The sequence below is a fragment of the Schistocerca cancellata genome, chromosome 4 (genome assembly GCF_023864275.1).
Source record: "Schistocerca cancellata isolate TAMUIC-IGC-003103 chromosome 4, iqSchCanc2.1, whole genome shotgun sequence".
Lineage (NCBI taxonomy): Eukaryota > Metazoa > Arthropoda > Insecta > Orthoptera > Acrididae > Schistocerca > Schistocerca cancellata.
The window spans coordinates 530,172,295-530,193,004 of NC_064629.1; the positions used below are offsets into that span (position 1 = coordinate 530,172,295).

The window sequence follows — 20,710 nt, forward strand, 5'->3', positions numbered from 1 at the left end:
CTTTTATCATGATCAAAAAGTTTAAATCTTAAAGTTCATAAGATCTACAGCTGGGGAACTGCGTAAAAGGGTCTAAAAATATTGATAAATCATGTCAGCATGAGGACTGATCACAGTTGAAGGTCTTTCGGGTCCACAGTGCAGTGACAGGTGCTCCCTCTATGCTCATACCATTGACAAGATACATTTTTAAGAAGTTCCACTTCATTATAACAAATTACTCTCTCTTACAAATGATATAACTTGATCGATGGCTTCTTGTCATCTGCTAGAATGAACAATAGTGAGTCATTTAACTATAGTTCCCACTTTAACTTTGTTTTAAAATGGTACTTAACAATAATATAAGCCACAACTAGGAGGACAAAGGTAAAGGCACCAGATTCACAGTCCTGACATTGCAGCAGTTGATAATGGAAGCAAGACGAAGAAAAATCAAGATATGTTCATAGGATTTGTTGACCGGCAAAAAGCATTCAGATGTAAGATGTTCGAAATCCTGAGAAAAACTGGGGTAAGCTATAGGAAAGATGGGTAATATAAATGTGTACAAGAACCAAGAAGGAACAATAAGAGTGGAAGATATAGAACAAAGTACAGATTAAAAAGGGTGTAAAAAAGGAGTGTACTCTTTCTCCCCTGCTGTTCTATCTGTACATCAAAGAGGTAATGACAGAAATAAAACAATGATTCAAGATAAGGATTAAAATTCAAAGTGAAAGGCTATCAATGTTAAGATTTGCTGCTGATATTGCTGCCCTCAGTGAAAGTGAAGAAAAATTATGGGATCTGTTAAATAGAATGAACAGTCTCCTAACGAGTACAGAATATAGGTCAAAAGTAAACTGAAGAAAAACGAAAGTAACGAGAAGTAGCAGAAATGAGAACAGCAAGAAACTCAACATCGTAATAGGTGATCACAAAGTAGATGAAGTTAAGGAATTCCGCTACCTAGACAGCAAAATCACCCATGATGGACAGAGCACAGGGGCATACGAAGCACTGCCAAAAAGAGCGTTTCTGGCCAAGTGAAGTTTACTAGTATCAAACTTAAGTCTTAACTTGAGGAAGAAATTTCTGAGAATGTACATTTGGATCACAGCATTTTGTTGCAGTGAGACATGGACTGTGGGAAAACTGGAACAGAAGAGAACAGAAGCATCTGAGATGTGGTGCTACAGAAGACTTTTGAAAATTAGATGAACTGATAAGGTAAGGAATGAGGTGGTTCTCCACAGAATTGGCAACGAAAGGAATATGTGGAAACACTGACAAGAAGCAGGGGCAGAATGATAGGACATCTGTTAAGACATCAGGAAATAACTTCCATGGAACTAGAGAGAGCTGTAGAGGGTAAGAACTGTAGAGGAAGACAGAGATTGGGTTGGGATACATACTGTTGTGCCCATGATTGGGGAACAACAAATAACAGCAGGCATGAATAGACAACAAGTTTGTTCCACAAAAAGGGAAAAGCAAAACCAGAATAATACTATACACCATTGAATGATCTAGAGTAGCCACTAGGACAGCTATCAGCAGAGTCTGTGGATGACATTGAAGTTGGAGTGCTGTGAAGCAGAATCCCAGTTCAAGAGCGCGGTCTGAATGCTGACGATGGTGATCCGAATGGTGTGGTGTCGTGGTACCAGTGGTAGCAAAGCCCAAGATGAGACTGCTCGAGTGAGGGCCTGCACGAGCTTATAAAGCCTGGGCAACGGAGGAATATACCCACTGTCAATGAGTTTACTGCGCCATGGCAAAGAACGATTGGCACAGTACTGTCATGTAGCAGCTATTTGATGTGGGTAGCTGGCTGGGCATTGCTACGTTATTGTGAAGAAAGCTATGTGTACGAACCATACATGCGCTGTCCAACTCGGCAGCACTACACTTGAACCGAAAATTGCCGGCCCTGGGCCATCTGACATAAGACCTGCAGTTGTGTGGTGGTCAGCACCATGATGCAGGCATTAATGATACCACACATCCAGCAAATAATTAAGGACATAGGTTGTAAGTGCTACTCTGAGATGAAAAGGTTGACACAGTAGAGGAATTAGTGGTGGGCCACATCAAACTAGTCAGAAGACCAATGAAAAAGAAAGAGGGCAATACAACGACATCATGATAGCTCCTCTCATAGGATGAAGCACAGGGGTGCTTAGTGTAGCAGATACATATGCAAACCAACCATGTGCCTTTGATTAGTCATAATATAATGGGGGTCACAGTGGCTTGTCATTTTCTACTCGACTCTTTCAAAATTATGTCACTATCCTAATCATAGATCATTACTCAATATTCTGATCTATAGCATTTCCTTCGTGGTGGCCTCCATGGCTAATTGATTACCAAATTTTGTTTCTTGGTATTTCTGTGTAACTTTGAATCCAGTGTGGTAAATGTCAGAATGTAGATCAAGAATAGTTGAGACTAGTGAACTGGAATAATATTTGTCTCCCACTTGCTGATTCTTCATTGAACTACTGAACACCAAGATGTTTTTTGTGTACTTATGTATTATAAGGTTTTGGTGATGGCTATCAACTCAGCCATGAATACGCCACTTGCATGTTGTAACGAGTGTTGTGTGTGAATCTTTATGTGCAGGAGAGCATGACCTACGCTTTCATTAATTTTGAACCCAACTGTTTGAATGGCTCTCTGGTTAGCACACACATATAGAACTACAATAATAAACACTGGATAATGGAGAAGTCTGCATTTTTGTTTGCTTCTCTGAATGGGAGGTTATACACCATGGGGGACCTCATGAGGGAGTTACATGGATATAGTCCAATGGAGGGTGCTGTAGTGTTCTATTTAATATCTCCAGTCATACCCCAGTTGGTTTTTATTAAACAGGATCAGGTAATTCGGGTGTTCAGATACATTATGGATTGTTATCACATATTTTATGAGAGCTGTTGGCACCTGATGCACAACAAAGGCATACAAGTTTCCGTAATGAGGCTGTCAAGTGGACTTAATCAGAATGGTACAGCTGTGGGTTTAATTCACTATGCTGTACACAGTCCAAGAAACTTACAGTGGGTGGCATATTACACTGATCATCCCTAGTTCAGACTGGGCAAAAGTAGCATGCTGTAGAAATAAGAGAATGGTGTGGCTCACTTCCTGGGAGGTGTTGTACATGAAATTGATGGTATTGAAATACAACTGGTCTTTAGCTGACTTGTAAAGGATAGTATCATTAATTGCTACTGTGAAAATAGTTACAATCAATATAAACCACTGAGGGACTCACGTTTTCTTGTGTGTGGTAAGTTACTAAAGGTTGTGGTGATTCTGACCTGAAACAGAGAGGGAGGAGGGGGGGGGGGGGGGGAGACAGACAGACATAGAGAGAGAGAGAGAGAGAGAGAGAGAGAGAGAGAGAGAGAGAGAGAGATATTGTACAGATATGAAAGTTAATCGGTGTAGGCATGCTTGCATGAGGCAAGCTGTTTTTAATACTCTTCTGTTCCTCTGTTTGCTTTCATTAAGATCAAACACAAAAATTAATTACGAATTACAAGCTGATGAACTACACTTATGAAATCAGTCATTTGCCTGATCCTGAATAGAAGTGTTTATGTTGCATAGGACATATTTTACAGTGATCTTAAAGAATAAAAAAAAGTTTAAATTGCCATAAATACTTTTCTCACAATTTTACAGCTCCATTTGATGATTACTCAGTAGCAGAGAAAAAGGTTGACAGAATTGTTTAATACACACCACATCCTGTTCTGGGATGTCCATTGGCTTCCCTGTAAGAAATGAAGTGAACACCCCTCTCCGTGTAACAGGAGCAGAGGGATCTGGTCCAGCTTCTGCTGGAGCGTAGTCATCTTGCTCTAGTGACAGAGATTGTTTTGCTGGAAGAAACAAAATACAATCAACATGCATTAGTATCACATATGTGAAATCTACTTTCTATGATACTATGGAGGTCGCGGGGGATGCAGAGAGGAAATTATTTGCTGTTACTGATGTTTATATGAATAAAATTATTTTCACATGAAAAAAATTGGACTACGTGCAAAACTAAGGAGCGAAGTCAATAAAGAACATAATCACATCTAAAAATGTTGTTCTATATGTTTTATAGCAAAAAAACCTCAGTCTGTTAGTATGTGCTGCATGTGGTGACATATACACAGATTCTGTTGGTGGTATATGTTAATAATGACAGTCCCTTTGTATTTTTCCAGAGTAGTGGGCTATGGGACAGCACTTGGTTTCACTGTCAAATTTCTTTTACTTCAGTCATCAGCAAACAAAACTCACTAATATTAAAGTTGAACATTAGTACAAGATGGAAAGTCAACAGGAAACTAAAGTCACCAATTTTAATATTGTTAATATGATTGCACCCTTAAGAGATCGTATTGACAAAAAAGTATTAGTTACTTCACAGATTGCATGGACAAATTAAAAAAGGTTTCCATAAGTAACAAAACATTAGCAAAATTTCAAGAGTGTGTAAGTGAATTCTTCACTCTGTTAGGTTACATGAATTGTATTCTGTGAATCCCAACGAGATTTTAACACATATTTTATTTATGTGCAATGCAATTAAATAATTTAGCTGTCAACTTTATGAAACATAATAATACGTCACAGTGATAATATTAATCATAACTCAATACATTTTATGTTTGAGAGTTTGTGTGAAGATACTAGTCATTGAAATAGGAAGAGGTCCCCAAGAGAAAGTTCTCTGATTCGGTATTTAACTCCACATTCACTCCAAGACATTTAATATGGTCTGGCAGGCTGTTGAATAAATTATACCTACGAACATGGCTCTGTCTGAACTAACATTTAATTTTAGTCTTTGCAGACATTTGTGGTAATAGTATTATGCTGATGCTTTTAATAATGACAAAGGATATTATGAACATACAGGCAGAGAGACAGTTACCAAAATACCAAGTACTTGGAAGTGATCTCTAAAGAACATTCTAGAATTAACACATGATATAATCCTTATTCAATACTTTTCAGTTCTCAAAATAATGTCCCAGCGAGTGAGGCTTCCTCAAAAACGGAGTCCATAATTCATTAGTGAATACACTACTGGCCATTAAAATTGCTACACCACGAAGATGACGTGCTACAGACGCGAAATTTAACCGACAGGAAGAAGATGTTGTGATATGCAAATGATTAGCTTTTCAGAGCATTTACACAAGGTTGGCGCCGGTGGCGACACCTACAAAGAGCTGACATGAGGAAAGTTTCCCATCAATTTCTCATACACAAACAGCAGTTGACTGGCGTTGCCTGGTGAAACGTTGTTGTGATGCCTCGTGTAAGGAGGAGAAATGCGTACCATCATGGTTCCGACTTTGATAAAGGTCGGATTGTAGCCTATCGCGATTGCGGTTTACCATATCACGACATTGCTGCTTGCGTTGATCGAGATCCACTGACTGTTAGCAGAATATGGAATCGATGGGTTCAGGAGGGTAATACGGAATGCCGTGCTGGATCCCAACGGCCTCGTATCACTAGCAGTCAAGATGACAGGCATCTTATCCACATGGCTGTAATGGATCATGCAGCCGTGTCTCGATCCCTGAGTCAACAGATGGGGACGTTTGCAAGACAACAACCATCAGCATGAACAGTTCGATGGCGTTTGCAGCAGCATGGACTATCAGCTCGGCGACCACGGCTGCGGTTACCCTTGACGCTGCATCACAGACAGGAGCGCCTGCGATGGTGTACTCAATGACGAACTTGGGTGCACGAATGGCAAAACATCAGTTTTCTGGATGAATCCAGGTTCTGTTTACAGCATCATGATGGTCGCATCCGTGTTTGGCGACATCGCGGCGAACGCACATTGGAAGCGTGTATTCGTCATCGCCATACTGGCGGATCACCCGGCGTGATGGTGTGGGGTGCTATTGGTTACATGTCTTGGTCACCTCTTGTTCGCATTGACAGCACTTTGAACAGTGGACGTTACCTTTCAGATGTGTTACGACCCGTGGCTCAACCCTTCATTCGATACCTGCGAAAACCTGCATTTCAGCAGGATAATGCACGACCGCATGTTGCAGGTCCTGTACAGGCCTTTCTGGATACAGAAAATGTTCGACTGCTGCCCTGGCCAGCACATTCTCTAGATCTCTCACCAATTGAAAACGTCTGGTCAATGGTGGCTGAGCAACTGGCTCATCACAATACGCCAGTCACTACTCTTGATGAACTGTGGTATCGTGTTGAAGCTGCATGGGCAGCTGTACCTGTACATACCATCCAAGCTCTGTTTGACTCAATGCCCATGCATATCAAGGCCATTATTATGGCCAGAGGTGGTTGTTCTGGGTACTGATTTCTCAGGATCCATGCACCCAAATTGAGTGAAAATGTAATCACATGTCAGTTCTAGTATAATATATTTATCCAATGAATACTTGTTTACCATCTGCATTTCTTCTTTGTGAAGCAATTTTAATGGCCAGTAGTGTATTAATATGCTGAAACCAATTTTTTTCATTTTTGAAATCATTATAGCATCTTGCACTGTAAGGTGAACTAAGATTGTTGATTAATTGTATGGTGAGGTTCCCCAATTACGGTTGTGGAGGAAGGACAGATGATTGGGGTTTAATGTCACAGCAATGATGAGGTTGTTACTGGCGGAGCACATACTCTGATCAGGGAGGGATGGGAAGAAAAACTGGCCATGTCCTTTTCACGGAACCATCCCAGCATTTGCTTAAGGGATTTAGGGAAATCATGAAAAATCTTTATCTGGAATACAAGCCCAGTTCATAATTAAATGAGATCTCTCTGTAAGACGAAAAACTAGACACCATCTCCCTCTTGTATTTCATTGTTATACAGATTACTGATACAATTTGAGGAATTTTATGAGAAGCACTGAACAGTATGTACGTAGATTTAGTAAAATTTAATGGTAATTCATTTGTTTGCACCATCTGTTGATGTTTTCAAATATTTTTTTATTCCTTTAGTTGTATCTCCAGCAAAAAGAAGAATACCTACATCTACTACAATTGGAAGCATTTGATCATTTACTTACATCAGAAACAACAAAGGGCTAAAAATGGAATTCACCGTTCCAAGTGCTTATTGCTATATAATGAATATTGAACTGGATGGACTATTGGTAAAGCTAAAGCAAACTGTACCTTGTTTAAGACTAACAATATCATTATTTAGCATGTTAAAAAAGTAGTATTTTTGAGTCTGCCTTCATGGCAAAACAATAAGTCGTATAGAATTAAGAACAGTCTACCACATGGGTCTGTTCTGGCCACGCTGTCATTCAACCTGTATATAAATGGCACACCAGAAACTGTTACAGGAACTTGTTTTATGTACATGATACTGCCACTTCATTTCAAAGAAAGCATCTAGAGGATGCAGAAAATATGCTCACACAAGATGTGAGAGTACTTGGCAATTATTACAGAAATTGTATATCGTGCTCCAACCCTACAAAAACTGAAGCAACACTTTCCACCTCAACAACCGCTTAGCAAAATACATGCTAAAAGTCATCTTCTGTAACAAAATGGTTAAGAACAATCCTCATCGTAGGTATCTCGGAATTGCACTGGATTGTTTACTATCATTCAGGATTCCCCTCACGCCACATACAGAAAAGTTAAAGATGAGGAACAACATTATCCATCGTTGCAGTAAGGCATGCAACCATTTGGTTAGAGTAACATTCAATCGGTATGAAAATTCATACCCTCTATGAATCTAAATAATCCATATTAGTTACTATTCGATTTTGTTCAAATTTGGCACACAGCCTTTTGTTATTAATGGAATGATGCTGTCAAAATCTCAGATTATATTTATTATATATACCAATGTTTATGTCAATTAACAAATTGACTTTCATTATCATTTGAAGCCGTTACAAAGTTATTAGTGCATAAAATCAATTAATTAGAATTTTCTTTTTAAAACTTTAGTTACTTTACATTACATAATACAAAAATCACTCAAAATTAATATTTGCTTATAATTTTGCTGTTTGAGTGCATGAAATGACAGAATGTATGTGGGACATACATTAAAACTTAATATGTCATTTTATGTAAGACCTTATACAAACGCACAGTGGGAAAGTTATGGTGCAACCTCAATTCAGATGACGTATGTCAGTGTGAGCTTGCTTTTGTACAAAAGCAGCCAGAATGAAAGTTAGAGGAGGAATAAGTTTATTTATCAATTTGGAGAATATTTTGAACTTTGCTTATTTTGATTAAACAATATACTAGAAATTGAAGTTTTAATAACATTAATTACTATCAGATTAGTGATTGGATAAGGCAAGTTTTGCCATGAGAATGATCTGGAAGGAACATTCTGATTGTTCAGTTAGATCAACAGCCAATCAGAATTATGCTGTTCCTGCGCCAATATAGTGAGGTGGGCAGTGAGTAGATATAGTTCGAGATAGTCACTTGCTAACCGGTCTATGGATAACCCCATGTTAGATAGCTCTGTAAAAATAATATGTAAGATGAAGAACTAGTGAGTTAATTTCATTTAGAACGCATCGTGACTGAAGAGACTGGTGTTACGAACATTTTAGTGAAATGTTTGGTGTTTCAAAATTAAATACTTTGAGAGTTATGAGTGTGTGAACTTCCTGGTCACAATAATAGTTCTGCATGGCATATTTTGTGCTCTGTACAAAATACTTTGGCGACCACTTCTTTTGAAGAAAAGCACTGAAATGACCAAACTCGTGAAGAGTGGTGGGTCTGTGACTGTTAGATCATGAAAATTAGTCGGGTCATACTTGCAAAAATTCTGGTTGCTTTTTCAGTGAAAAGTTGTTGTACAGACAGTGAATTTTGAAGGATAAAGTTTACCATATTAAATACAGACATGATAGCCATTTCATGTGTTTCCATATGAATAAAAATCAGATTCAATACAATTTTTAACTGCTTTCTGCAAGTAGACTGCATCCTCCGAACACCCGATTTTTTAAACAGGCCTTCAGGAACTGACTTTCAGCTCTGTGTGGTAGGTATTAGGTAGTGGTTTCATCAACGCTGCTTTACACTGCCCAGCACTTATCTGCTACTACAGAGTGAAGGGACATCGGAAGGAAGGAATATCGAGGTAGGTGGACTTTCGAGAATGACAGAAAGAACGAAGACGACCAACCCCACCCCGTCGCAAACAGAGTTCTACCACAAAGGATCACTGTTGCCAAAAATGTTCAAGACCATGCCATCAGCATGCAAAACAACACTCACAGAGTTCTGGGATGTTCAAGGTGTGGTGCATTTGGAATTAATACCTAAAAGCACCACCATAAACTCTGGAAGGTCCTGTGAGACCCTTACAAAACTGAAAGCATGAATTCAAAGAGTTCATCCACACATGGAGCACCCTCTCCATCAGCATAACAACGTCTGGCAACACACAAGTGCTGCAATATCTGCAACAATCTGACGCCTTGGCTTCAATGTCATCCATCATCCTCCATGAAGTTCCAGTTGGTCCCAGCCAATTTTCATTTGTTTACAAAACTTAAAAGATACCTCCAAGAACTTCACTTTGATGAAGTGAAAAAAGCAGAGGTGATGTTGTGTTGTGTTTTGTTTTGTTTTGTTTTAGGGTGAAAAAACAACTGGAGTCATATGCACCCAAGTCAAAACAACAGAACACGAAGACAGAGAGGACTTAAAAAATGACTATACGTAAATCCCAATTGATATAAGAGAAGACAGTTAAAAACAGGGATGTGGAGAAAGGGTTACAAAAGACATAATACAGAAACAGAAGTCTAAAACTAAAAATTAAATGACCTTCACCATACTGCTTTGACGGCTATAAAGTGAAACGCGGTCAACAGCCCGTGCTTCATTTGCTAAAACAGCCAGTAACTCAAACGGCAAACCCAAGCAGGAACAATTAATGGTTAAAAAATGGGCATTCCGTCAGGATGTGGCGGACATTTAAAATTTGGGTGCGATGCATACAAAGCAGTGGGGGACCACCACTTACAAAAAGATAATGGCTAAAAAGGCTGTGCCCATTAGGCAAATGAGTTAAAATGACTTCCTTCCGGTGGGAGGGCGGAGAGGAGGTCGTTCAAGCCACTGGGAGAGGCTTAATAATCCAGAACTTATTCACATGAAGGGAGGACCAATGGCGATGCCAAAGGGACACCAACTCCTGACAGGCGGCAACACAGAGATCATTGGAAGGAATATAGGAACTAATGGGCTGAGGTATGAGGACTGCAGCCTTGGCAACAGTGTCAGCAGCCACATTTCCTGGCACACCGACATGACCAGGAATCCATGTAAACATCAGAGAGGCTCCACCAAGAGTAAGCAAGTGACAGTTTTCCTGGACCCGTTCCACTAAGGGATGGGCAGGGTACAGCGCACATAGCCTTTGAAGGGTGCTGAATGTCTGATCATAGAACACAATTGAAAAGTTTGTGTCGCCAGATGTACTCTGTGGTCCGATGCACGGCAAAGAGCTTAGCTGTAAATAGGGAACAGTGTGCCGGAAGCCAATATCAAAGGACGTGGGTGCCAATGACGAAGGCACACCTGACACCACGATCAGTCTGAGAGCCACCAGTTTACACCAAGGTACTATCACGAAGATCCATGTAAAGGTCGTGAAATTGAAGGCGACTAGGCAAGGCTGGAGTAGTGTCCTTACGAAGCGAATGAAGGCCGAGGTTAACATGGGCCGCTTCACGAAGCCAAGGTGGTGAAGGGTACACACCCCAGGAAAGTTGCACGTAGTGTGAAGTTAAGCTGACGGAGCAAGTGTCAAAAGCAGACTCCAGGAGGTAGCAGAGAGGAGGGATGCGCCTCATACTGGCGATCATAGGAATCATCGAAGAAGGAGGCATAGGATGGGTGGCCATGCATGGCAGACAAACGGCATGCATACCTGCTGAGGAGAAAGTCACAGCGGTAGGACAGTAGTAGTTCAGCAACTTCAACATACAGACACGCAACCGGGCTAGAGTAAAAGGTTCCAGTGACAAAATGGATGCCACAATGGTGAATAGTGTTGAGACGGCATAAGAGGGGCGGATGTGCAGACTCATAAACAAAGCACCCATAGGCTAGCTTTGAACGGACAAGGGACCAGTACAAACAGAGGAGGGTTGTTCGATCTGCGCCCTGGGAAGTACCATTGAGGACACTGAGTGATCACATACAGTGAGCTGCCAGGTAAGACACATGGGAGGACCAAGACAGTTTCCTATTGAACATGAGCCGCAGGTATTTCGTAGCTTAAACGAATGGAAGAGCAACAAGACCAAGATGTACAGATGGTGGGAGAAACCAATTGCAGTGCCTGAAATTCATACAGATGGTTTTGTCAGTGGAGAAATGAAAGCCACTGTTGATGCTGCAGGAGTGACGACAATCAAGACATTGCTGAAGACGCCGCTCAATGAGACAGGTCAGTGGAGAACTGCAATAGATGGCAAAATTGTCAACAAAAAGGGAGAAAGAGATGCCTAGTGGGAGACAGGCCATTATAGGTTTAAAGGCAATAGCAAAGAGGATGACGGTCAGGAAGGAAGCCTGAGGCACACTGGTTTCCTGGATAATTGTGTCCAACAAGGCAGAACCACATGTAAAGAGTAAGAAGGATACTAGTTCTCCAGCACGTGTTGTAGGCCTTCTCCAAATTGAAAAACACGGCCACAGTCTGGTATTTCCGCAGAAAGCCATTCATAACATGGGTGGACAAAGTAATGAGATGGTCAACTGCAGAAAGGCAGCTGTTAGTAAATTGCGAGACTCAAGCCACCATACCAGCTGGGCATGAATCATATGTTCCACCACCTTGCAAACACAGCTGATGAGAGAGGTGGATCGGTAGCTAGAAGGAAGGTTGCTGTCCTCACTGGGTTGAGGTATGGGTATGACGGTGGCTTCAAGCCAACGTCCAGGAAATGTGCCCTCTGTCCAGATGCAGTTGAATGTATTAAGCAGAAAACGCTTGCCCGCAAGAGAGAGGTTCTGCAACATCTGAATGTGGACAGCGTCTGGCCCTAGGGCAGAGGATCTGGATGAACTGCAAGCATGATCTAGCTTCCTCATAGTAAAGGCGGCATTATAGCACTCATGATTCTAAGAAGAGAAGGATATTGCCTGAGTCTCCTACACTCATTTCTGTTGGAGGAAGGCAGGGTGATAGTGGAACGAGCTCAAAATTTCGGCAGAATAGCGGCCCAAGGTGTTGGAGATAGCAATAGGCTCCACGACATCGTCTGCTACTATCAGGCTGGAAATTGGTGAATGGATCTTGGTCCCAGAGAACTGTTGGAGGTTGGCCCACACACCAGAGGAAGGGGTGGAACTGTTGAAAGAACTAGTGAATGAAATCCAGCTAGCTTTTTTTGCTATCCCAAAGAATGCGACGACACTTTGTGCGCATCTGTTTACCACTGTAGGATGGCGGTTAAAAATGCGGAGAGCACATCTCCACATGTGAACTGTATTGCGGCATGCCTCAGTCCACCAAGGGACTGGGACACAATGTGGTAAAGAGGAAGTGCGGGGAATGGAACGTTCTGCAGCAGTAAGGATAACATTTGTGAGATATTCCATCAGGTCATCACAACTGAGGAAATCTTGTTCTTTGAAGATTGCCAGGGATGAGTAAAGCTGCCAGTAAGCCATAGTACGCTGCCATTTGGGTGTGCACAGAGGTGGGGTAGGCGTCAGCAAATGGACAGCACATGGGAAATGGTCACTCGTATAGGTCTGACAAAGAAGGGACCACTCAAGACGATGGGCAAGCTGGACAGTGCAGAAGGATATGTCCAAATGGGAATAGGTGTGCAAGGAGTCGGAAAGGAACGTGGGGCTCCAGTGTTAAGGCAGCAGACATCTGTTGATTAAGAAGGTCAGCAAAGACCACACCTCTCTCACCAGTTCTGGAAATTGGAAGTTTGTGGTAAGGACTATGGGACCAAACTGCTGAGGTCATCCATTGCTGACATGTTCTGCAAGAACCCCAATGAGGATGATGCACACTTAAGTCATCGAGTAGCAGAAATGGGGGAGGTAGCTGCCCAATAAGCTGAAGGAAGTCTGCCCTGGTGACATCAAATGACGGAGGGACATAAATGGTACAGAGGGAAAAAGTCAGGTCAGGAAGGAAAAGGCAAACTGCAACAGCTTGAAGATGGGTAGACACGTAGGTGCATTGACTATGAATGTCATTCTGTATGAGCAGCATGACGCCCCCATGAGATGGAATGCTGACCTCCTTCAGTGTTGGTATCAACAAATTGATCTCTCATTGCGAGAAATGCAATCATCGCCAGGGTGACTGTTGAGAAATAGATATGTGCACATGAAGAATAAAGATGTAGAATGTTAATAACATTTACTTTATTTAAAAAGCTTTCCAAGTTTTCACATAAAAATTGGGAGGTATTACTTTTCAGCATGTACTCGTAATTTGTGTAAATACTGCTGTGAATTGTGTATGTATATCCATATGATAAATAAGTAAGAACATGGAACTGATTCACAACACTTTTTATCATGCAGTTAATATAATAATTTCACTGTATTTTAACTTTTGCACATGTATACCATAATTCACACAGTTAAAATCTTCCCAATGGTAATAATTGCTTATTTAGTGATTCCAGTGTATCATCTGCGTGATAAATGAACCCTGTGAATTTGAGAGTCTTTTTTGGAAATCAGTCTGTATGCCACAGACTGTTCTGTTACACCAAGTGTTCATATTTTGGAACATTTTTCTTACAGTTAGTGCTCAAACCTAAATTATCTTCTAAAATAATTCTTAACATAGTCTAGGTTGGTTGGTTGTTTTGGGGAAGGGACCAGACAGCGAGGTCATCGGTCTCATCGGATTAGGGAAGGACGGGGAAGGAAGTCGGCCGTACCCTTTGAAAGGAACCATCCTGGCATTTGCCTGAAGCGATTTAGGGAAATCACGGAAAACCTAAATCAGGATGGCCGGACGCGGGATTGAACTGTCGTCCTTCCGAATGTAGCACAGTCTAGCCACTGCTTGTAGCGACTATGGGCATGTTGTGATTTCCCTAACAATCAGTGCTCAGAGAATCTCCAAGCATGGCTTTCCTGATTGTTACTTCACGATGCAGCAAATTATTTCTGAGGAGTGATGGCTTTAAAAAAGTCGTTCACTCTTGTAGTACTTCAGAGAACTATTAGGTGGCTGTTCCAGCTTCCACAAAATGCAATGCGACTTGAAAAACATATTACAGGCATGATTTTTTTCCCATGCTTTCACTGTTGCAGTGTATACCTGTGGTTGCCTGGATCACAAAAGTTTGTCGAGAAATGGGGGGGGGGGGGGGGGGGAGTTTTTCACCGATGATGAAATTCTGAGGATTCTCAAAGAATCTGGATCAGAAATCAATGCCTGTAAGCAGCTAAAAAGGTCTGGATTTCACTGCAATTGCATTCACCGATGATGAAATTCTGAGGATTCTCAAAGAATCTGGATCAGAAATCAATGCCTGTAAGCAGCTAAAAAGGTCTGGATTTCACTGCAATTGCATTCTTCGAGAGCTGCAAGATCACCAATGGTGTCTGTTCTTTCGGACAGCATATTCATATACGAGGGTTGTCCTCAAAGTAAGTTCCATTTCAATTTCTATCCGCAGCAGCACTACAATCACAGTTTCAAGCATGCGTGTCAGTTACTCTGACTCAAGGAGAAGACACGTACACCATTTTCAGATCGCTGCTGCTGACGTGTGCTTTGTAGTGCTTCTTTATAACGTCAGCCGTAATTGAAAATGCCTCCGTGTGTGAAATCACATCTGTGATTCGTTTTCTAAATGCAAAGAAAGTTAAACCAAAGGAAATGCATTGGCAAATCTGCAAGGTTTACGGACAAAATGCTATGAGTGATTCAGTGGTTAGAAGATGGGTCAGACTGTTCAATGAAGGACGTGATCAAGTGCATGATGAAGAACAAAGTGGTCGCCCATCTATGGTTACTGATGAACTGGTTCACACAATTGAAGAGAAGATTAAGCACAATAGTAAGTTAACACTTAGTGCTCTTGCTATGGAAGTTCCACAAATTTCATTACTGATTCATGAAATTGTGTCTGAAAAACTGAAATTTCAAAAACTTTGCTCATATTGGGTACCCAAAAATTTTACACAAAAAACAACAGATGGGCAGTGGACTTCAGTTTTTGACACACTGCAATGAAGAAGGCGATGGTTTACTTTCTCGGATAGTCACGAGCGATGAAACTTGAGGTATCGAACGACACCCCTGAAACAAAACGGCAATCTATGGAATGGAGGCACACTTCATCCCCAACAAAGGTTAAGCCTAAGCAAATCTTGACACCTCAAAAAGTTATGTGCACCATTTTTTGGGACAGAAAAGGCATTTTGCTGATTGATTTCTTATGATGAGGCCACACAATCAATGCACATGGTTACTGCAAGACCATTAAGAAATTGCACCGCTCAATACAGAACAAGCACCGAGGATTACTGTCACAAGATGGTGTTTTTTTTCCACGATAATGCCCAATCTCACATGGCAAATGTGACCAAACAACTCTTACGGGAATTTCACTGGGACACGTTTGATCATCCTCTGTACAGCCCAGGCCTCACTCTTAGTGACTTCCATCTCTTCTACGAAGAAAGCACACAAAAACTTGTGCCATGCTATGACAAGTGCCTACAAAATTTCAGAAACTTTGTAGAAAAGTAGTTTAACAATTGTAGATTTTTTTACAATAAATATTTTTTCCGTATCTGTACACGTTTGTTTTATATAACCAAACAGAACTTACTTTGTGGACATACCTCGTACATGAGGCTTACCGGCGAATGATCACCTGCAGTGCGGATGCACTCACATTGCTCAAACTCTTACAGGATTCGGTAGATTGACTGCCACGAGTAATGAGTACAGTGGGCAAAAGCACTACAAACATAGTGTGTGGACAATAAGTTGGAAATGTGGGTCTCACGGGGAGCATGCCAGAGATAAGTCCCTGCAGTCACACTATCTTCTGTGTCCTCAATGGCTCAGTCAGATAGTGTGTCTGCCATGTATGCAGGAGATCCCGGGTTTGAGTCCAGGTCGGGGCACACATTTTCAACTGTCTCCATTGATATTTATCAACACCTGAAACCAGCTACAAAGGTCTGGATTTCATTGTAATTTCCTAAATGACTTGCATCCTATAGTTTGAAGGTAACAATGAGTGATCTGAAAATGGAAATGAGTCATCAGATGAATTAGAAGTATGCGAAGCTCTCATTCAATGAGGCAGACCACAATGGCAGGAGTTTCAAAGCAATTTCATTGCCTGGATAAATGATAATGTTCAACATCAATTACATGTCTTTGAAGGTGGAAGTAATTTTTTGGCACCTCTGGATGCTGAAAACACGGAATTTGAGTTTGGAGGCTGTTTACTGATGGGAGTATGATGATATAAAAAATAAAAAAATAAAAATAAAATAAGTAACTGAAGCAAACCACTATGCAGGATCAACTGTTTCTAAATTTCAGAGGTAAAATAAATAGCTCCCAGGTCTGTTTGCGCCGATCGGTCTGCTGTGAAGGTATACGAGATGTATCAGTTGTTTGCTATAATTACTCGCATGTGCCTTGTGCACAAATCAAATATTAGGAACTACTGGAGCAATAAGCTAATGTTTACCAGGAAAATCATAAAGAGAGACAGATTTAGGTCAATTTACTTTATGCTTTGTGTGAATAATAAATGACAATTACATACGCTGGGGCCAACAAACCCATAATCCTTTACACAAAATTCGACGTCTTTATGACAACTTTATAATGAAAACAAGGGAAGCTTCATTCTGACGACACTCTGACAGCTGATGAACATTTATGTCCTTTTATAGGAGGTATTTAATTTAGAGTACATACATCAAGAACAAGCCAAACAGGTATGGTATTAAGTTTGTCATTCTTGGTGATTCTACAACAGGCTACATTTTGTATTGTGAATATATACTGCTGCAGGAGAAAAATACGATAGTGCAGATTCATTAGCCCTTTGTTCATGTAACAATTATCTATGTAAGGACTGTATATTGTACATGGACCAGTTTTGTTGTTTGATGCTTGCGCGTATGTGCTGTCGGTGCAGTAATGAAGAACAGAAGAGGGCTGCCACAGCATACCAACAGAATAAAGTAAGAAGATGTCAAATGGTACTCAAGAGAAAAAAATTCAATGGTAACACTGCACTGGAAGGATGCTACGGATTTTTTGCCCTATCTACAAAACAGAGCATGACAATTACTGTCACAAACACAAAATCCACAGTCAGATTGGTAGAAAAGCTGAAGACTGATCTTATACTTGATTACATAAAAGAAATAAAACTAGTGTTGAACACAGAGATTAGTTGGCGACCTACTATTATCTTCAATGATAAACAATGAAATTGCTGAAAAATGGTTCAAATGGCTCTGAGCACTATGGGACTTAACATCTGTGGTCATCAGTCCCCTAGAACTTAGAACTACTTAAACCTAACTAACCTAAGGACATCACACAACACCCAGCCATCACGAGGCAGAGAAAATCCCTGACCCCGCCGGGAATCGAACCCGGGAACCCGGGCGTGGGAAGCGAGAACGCTACCGCACGACCACGAGATGCGGGCAAATTGCTGAAGAAGGTACTTTTTTGCGTGCTTATGATGTGTGCAGTCAATTCCTATATTCTCTACCAGAAACTTGGGCCTGTGTCTCAGAAACAAACAATCTTATTTACCTTCACGGCGAACCTGGGAAAACAAATTCTCAAGAAAGTAGATGAAGATTTTATTGAAAAGGAAACATTTCCTCACTCATTTGCCATTGAGAACAAGCAAAAAGTATGCTTCAAGATACTGTATGGTTTGTTCTGAGAAAGGTGCACCTGGTATTGGCAAACGAGTGAGAAGAGAGTGACGAATGTGAAGCAGGATTGTGTCTACCTGACTGTTTCAAGCAATGTCACATAAAGGCAAATTTCGCTCAGTGGAAACAGGTATATGAATTCAATAAACTAGTTTTGCACATTTCTTTTATAATAAATTCTTATGTACTGCATTTACAAACATTTTTCTACTCTCGTATTTTCTAATTTTCAAACTATAACTATTCTATAAATATGTGGTGAATTTCAAAATAAGTTAAATAAATGTTGAGATAAAGGATGATGGTACACATTTCAATAAAAAAGTTTTGCATTTCTTCTTCATAAGACAAGAAGGACCCTTACAAAGGAGTTGAGAAAGCGTGTGCCTTCTGGAGGATTGGTGCAGTCACTGTGGCTTGATAGGAATGAGTTAAGAGTGTTTCCAATTTGGGGGGCTAAATTTGATCAGCTCATCGTTTGCCTACACAGAAATCCTAATATTCCTGATCGGTCTTTCTAGCTCAATTTTTTTACTATACTCCAAATAATTCTTATCTTTTTGTCGGTACAGGCTTTCTCCCTTTCATGAAATCACTAACATTTTGACACACTGGTGAGTTCACTTAAAGAATGGTTCAAATGGCTCTGAGCACTATGGGACTTAACTTCTAAGGTCATCAGTCCCCTAGAACTTAGAACTACTTAAACCTAACTAACCTAAGGACATAACACACATCCATGCCCGAGGCAGGATTCGAACCTGCGACCGTAGCGGTCGCGCGGTTCCAGACTGTAGCGCCTTTAACCGCTTGGCCACCACGGCCGGCTCACTTAAAGAGTTTTATAATACTACTTGTAATGTGATTTAATCCTGTTATCATCATTGTCCCTTGATGTTAAGTTAAATCATCTATTAATTTTAATAAACAAAAATGAAGAAAGGCAATCACTTACCTACTACAGATTGATGTGTGTAATACAGTCAGACACAGTTGCACAGACACTTCACTAGCTTCTAAGATCAGGAAAATATGTGCACATCTGGGTGGCAGTTCAAAAGCAATTTCAGTCTCTGTACTGTTAGATGTGTCCATGCACCGCACACCAATCAGCTGTGGGTACATGGTTACCTTTCTTCAATTTCACTTACTTTTTGATTTCTAAAACTTCCATTACTACAACTATTTTCTAACTGCCTTCTGACTATGTTACAGCATATGAAATGAAAAAAAATTCTAGAATAAATATGGTCTAAAAAATTTAAGTTTAAATAACCACGTAGTATTACCTCATTCAATTTCAAGTTAAAATGTTTAATAATGCATCAAGTTCTATTATGAATAACACAAAACTACCCAATGAAGCCCTGTACATTGTGATTAATGCTGAACACTGTAAAATGTAAGGATATATACACTCCTGGAAATTGAAATAAGAACACCGTGAATTCATTGTCCCAGGAAGGAGAAACTTTATTGACACATTCCTGAGGTCAGATACATCACATGATCACACTGACAGAACCACAGGCACATAGACACAGGCAACAGAGCATGCACAATGTCGGCACTAGTACAGTGTATATCCACCTTTCGCAGCAATGCAGGCTGCTATTCTCCCATGGAGACGATCGTAGAGATGCTGGATGTAGTCCTGTGGAACGGCTTGCCATGCCATTTCCACCTGGCACCTCAGTTGAACCAGCGTTCGTGCTGGACGTGCAGACCGCGTGAGACGACGCTTCATCCAGTCCCAGACATGCTCAATGGGGGACAGATCCGGAGATCTTGCTGGCCAGGGTAGTTGACTTACACCTTCTAGAGCACGTTGGGTGGCACGGGATACATGCGGACGTGCATTGTCCTGTTGGAACAGCAAGTTCCCTTGCCGATGTAGGAATGGTAGAACGATGGGTTCGATGACGGTTTGGATGTACCGTGCACTATTCAGTGTCCCCTCGACGATCACCAGTGGTGTACGGCCAGTGTAGGAGATCGCTCCCCACACTATGATGCCGGGTGTTGGCCCTGTGTGCCTCGGTCGTATGCAGTCCTGATTGTGGCGCTCACCTGCACGGCGCCAAACAAGCATACGACCATCATTGGCACCAAGGCAGAAGCGACTCTCATCGCTGAAGACGACACGTCTCCATTCGTCCCTCCATTCACGCCTGTCGCGACACCACTGGAGACGGGCTGCACGATGTTGGGGCGTGAGCGGAAGACGGCCTAACGGTGTGCGGGACCGTAGCCCAGCTTCATGGAGACGGTTGCGAATGGTCCTCGCCGATACCCCAGGAGCAACAGTGTCCCTAATTTGCTGGGAAGTGGCGGTGCGGTCCCCTACGGCACTGCGTAGGATCCTATGGTCTTGGCGTGCATCCGTGCGTCGCTGCGGTCCGGTCCCAGGTCAACGGGCACGTGCACCTTCCGCCGACCACTGGCGACAACATCGATGTACTGTGGAGACCTCACGCCCCACGTGTTGAGCAATTCGGCGGTACGTCCACCCGGCCTCCCGCATGCCCACTATACACCCTCGCTCAAAGTCCGTCAACTGCACATACGGTTCACGCGGCATGCTACCAGTGTTAAAGACTGCGATGGAGCTCCGTATGCCACGGCAAACTGGCCGACACTGACGGCGGCGGTGCACAAATGCTGCGCAGCTAGCGCCATTCGACGGCCAACACCACGGTTCCTGGTGTGTCCGCTGTGCCGTGCGTGTGATCATTGCTTGTACAGCCCTCTCGCAGTGTCCGGAGCAAGTA

At 41.6% G+C, this 20,710-nt stretch overlaps 1 protein-coding gene across 1 annotated transcript in view; it reads right to left on the bottom strand.

Annotated features, from left to right (window-relative positions):
• LOC126184557 (cyclin-dependent kinase 10) overlaps positions 1 to 20,710 on the bottom strand; it is a 107,285-nt gene that overhangs the window by 25,879 nt on the left and 60,696 nt on the right. The window contains exon 3 of the mRNA XM_049926984.1: positions 3,745 to 3,884. Coding sequence (XP_049782941.1) covers positions 3,745 to 3,884 — 140 coding nt within the window. The remainder of the gene's footprint in view (positions 1 to 3,744; positions 3,885 to 20,710) is intronic.